This window comes from Lactuca virosa, chromosome 4, assembly GCF_052849685.1.
Source record: "Lactuca virosa cultivar CGN04683 chromosome 4, Lactuca_virosa_CGN04683_v6, whole genome shotgun sequence".
Classification (NCBI taxonomy): domain Eukaryota; kingdom Viridiplantae; phylum Streptophyta; class Magnoliopsida; order Asterales; family Asteraceae; genus Lactuca; species Lactuca virosa.
In genome coordinates this window covers 342,299,815-342,302,881 of record NC_136429.1, presented here as the reverse complement: position 1 = coordinate 342,302,881, position 3,067 = coordinate 342,299,815, and the positions used below count along the sequence as shown (strand labels likewise).

General features: G+C 38.7%; 1 protein-coding gene across 1 annotated transcript; it reads right to left on the bottom strand.

Annotated features, from left to right (window-relative positions):
- Nucleotides 1–596: 596 nt before the first annotated feature.
- On the bottom strand, nt 597–1,151 carry LOC145106195 (uncharacterized). Its single transcript, XM_079043215.1, has one exon. The coding sequence runs from the start codon at nt 1,149–1,151 to the stop codon at nt 597–599; it is 555 nt and encodes a 184-aa protein (XP_078899341.1).
- Between the last annotated feature and the right edge of the window lie 1,916 nt (nt 1,152–3,067).

Genomic DNA, 3,067 nt, shown 5'->3' with positions numbered 1-3,067 from the left:
TGTTTTTAATATGAAAAATTTTATCCTGGTTTTTTGGTCATTACAAAACGTTAGGATCTTAACATATGTTCATAAATAAGAGGGTTACCAAGTCACTAAAGCATGAAATGATCTCCTTATTCACATCCCACACTAAGATTGTGTGCATCTAAGCAAGTTGTAGAAACCTTAACTCGAATGAAAGAGGTAATTAACTCGTTAAACCTTACAAGGGATTAAGTACCCTTAGTTATAGGAGAGATGATCAGTATTTGTTTGTAGTTACATATTGAAATCGTCATGAATATAGAATCATGTATTTATTGGGATCTCTGAATGTTAGGCTCTTCGAATGTCAAGACCAATAAACGTTACGATCCTTACGTGTCAGGATCCTTATGTCTTAGGATCCTTGATTTCCTGCACATAGCAAACGTTAGCTTAGGGTGGGCGTTGGCTTAGCTAACGCCCCCCACCCCCGATGCTTAAGTCAGTATTGGCTTTCATAATAATAAAAAGAATTAGATAAAAGAAGAGGTTAGAGATAGTGTACCTTGAGTTTGTTTGAAAATGATCGACATAAGTTACATGAAGTATGTTTTTAGGTGGATGACATTTTAGAATCTTGGCAGGACGTTACCCTCAAGGGTAGCTATATAATATGTCCCCTTTCCTGCTTTTGAATCAATGAGATACAGTCCTTCCCATTTATCTGCCAATTTACCTATATTAGGATCCTTGGGATTTTGGAACGATTTCTTAAGTACGAAGGAACCTACCTGGAACCTTGTTACTTTGATGTTCTTGCTATATTCTTTAGTTATCCTTTGTTGATGAGCAACAATGTGGATCCTAGCAAGACCCCTGAGTTGATCAATAGTGTCAAGATCCTGGGCTAGGATCCTATCATTACTCTCCCGATCCTGCAATTTATATCTTCTTGTTGGGATTACTACTTCAGTAGGGATCACGACTTCTATTCCAAACACCACAGAGTATGGAGTTTGGCCAGTGGCTGCCTTTGAAGTGGTCTTATTTGCCCATAGAACGAGAGGAAGTTCCTCTACCCATATTCCTTTCTTCTCATCTAACCTTTTCTTTAGATTGTTGACTATGATCTTATTAATGGATTCAGCTTGACCATTAGGTTGAGGGTGAACAGGAGTGGACATTATCATTTTAATCCCCCAACTAGTGAAAAAGTCTCTAGTCCTTTTACATATGAACTGGGATCCTTTATAACATATGATCTCTGCATGGATCTCGAACCTAGTCAGGAAATTATGCTTGATAGACCAGACCACTTCCTTGTCTTGTACTTGAACAAAGGCTTCAACCTCTATCCATTTCGATTAGTAGTCCGTCATTACTAGGATGAACACCTTTCCACCAGGATCTTTTGGTAGCTTGCTAACTATATTCATTCCCTATTTCATGAATGGCCAATGGTAAATGATAGGATGCAATAGATCTACAGGTTGATGTACGATGTTGTTGTGTCTCTGGAAAGCATCTCATTTTTGGGCATGCAAGAGAGCATCCTTTTTCATTGATGTCCAATAGGATTCGGTCCTTAATGCTTTGGAGCATAAGGATCTTCCCCCAGTGTGTTTGCAACAATCTCCTTCGTGTATATCTTTTAGGACTTCCGCAGCTTCGTGATCTTCTAAGAATCTATGGTATGAACCTTCCATGGATTTCTTGTACAGTCTTCCTTGGTTCATTACAAATATCTTGAATGCTTTCTCGCTTTTTCCTATTTGGGGATTGTACCATTTTGGAGATATTCCACCATGGGCTGGATCTACGATTTGGAGTGTTGCCGAGGATCCTGAATGTTGATATTCCGATGAACAGGATCCTGAGGAAATGGTTGACGGTCAAGATCCTTGATTATTGCCACGTCAGTTGTTTGGCCATGGTGATTGGGAACATCTGATTTATTGGAAGGATCTTCTATCGTTGGGATTAATATATGGGTTATAGGGATCCTAACTTCTTGCGGGATCCTAAGGGCAGATCCTAGGTTGGCTAGTGCGTTTGCCTGTACATTTTCTTCTCTGGGAACTTGGTTTAGGCTGAAAGTTTCAAATTTGGAGGCCAGCTTCTTAAGGATTTGTAGGTATAGTGATAGTCTTTCGCCTTTTGCTGCATAGGATCCATTAAAATGATTAGTTAATAATAATGATTCATCAAATAACTGAAGATCCTTAACTTAAATATCCTTAGCTAACTGTAATCCCATGATCAATGCTTCATATTCAACTTCATTGTTGGTTGCATCGAATTTGCAGCTAACTGCTTTGGGTATGTTGTCCCCCTATGGAGATTTTAGTATGATCCTTAGTCCTGTTCCTCTAAAGTTTGAGGATCCGTCTCCATGTTCCCATGCTTTCTTCTTTTTGGAGTTCTTTTCTCTCCAACTTTGCTTCAGGTTGTAGATCATCACTAAAATCAGCCACAAAGTTCGCTGGTGCTTATGACTTTACTGCTGATCTTGCTTCATATTTGATGTCATATGTTCTTACTTTCACGGACCACTTTTCCATCCTACCTGACATCTATGGTTTTCGCATAACGTTCTTGTTAGGGTAATTAGTTCTCACATGTATAGTATGTGTTTCAAAATAATGTCTTAATTTTATGGAATCAGTTACTAATGCAAGTATTAGTTTTTCAAGATGGGAATACCTGGTCTCGAGATCAAGGAGACGTTTACTTACATAATATATAGGTTGATGGTCCCCATTGAGATCCTTAGCTAAAACTGCACTCACAGCATTAGAGTATACTGAAAGGTATAGAAAGGAGTGGTTCCCCATCTAGTGGTTTCACTAGCAAGGGTGCAGAACATAGATAATTTTTAAGTTCCTGAAAAGCATCATCGTTCTCTTTAGTCCAATCACACCTTTTTTTCTTCTTCAAGATATCATAGACATGCTCGCACCTTTATGAGGATCTTGAGATGGCCCTGTTAAATGCTGCTACTCTTCCTGTTAGTCTCTGAATATCTTTTTGTCATGGACGGGGATCTTAAATAGATGATGGATTTTATTTGCTTCGGGCTTGCTTCTATTCCTCTTTTAGT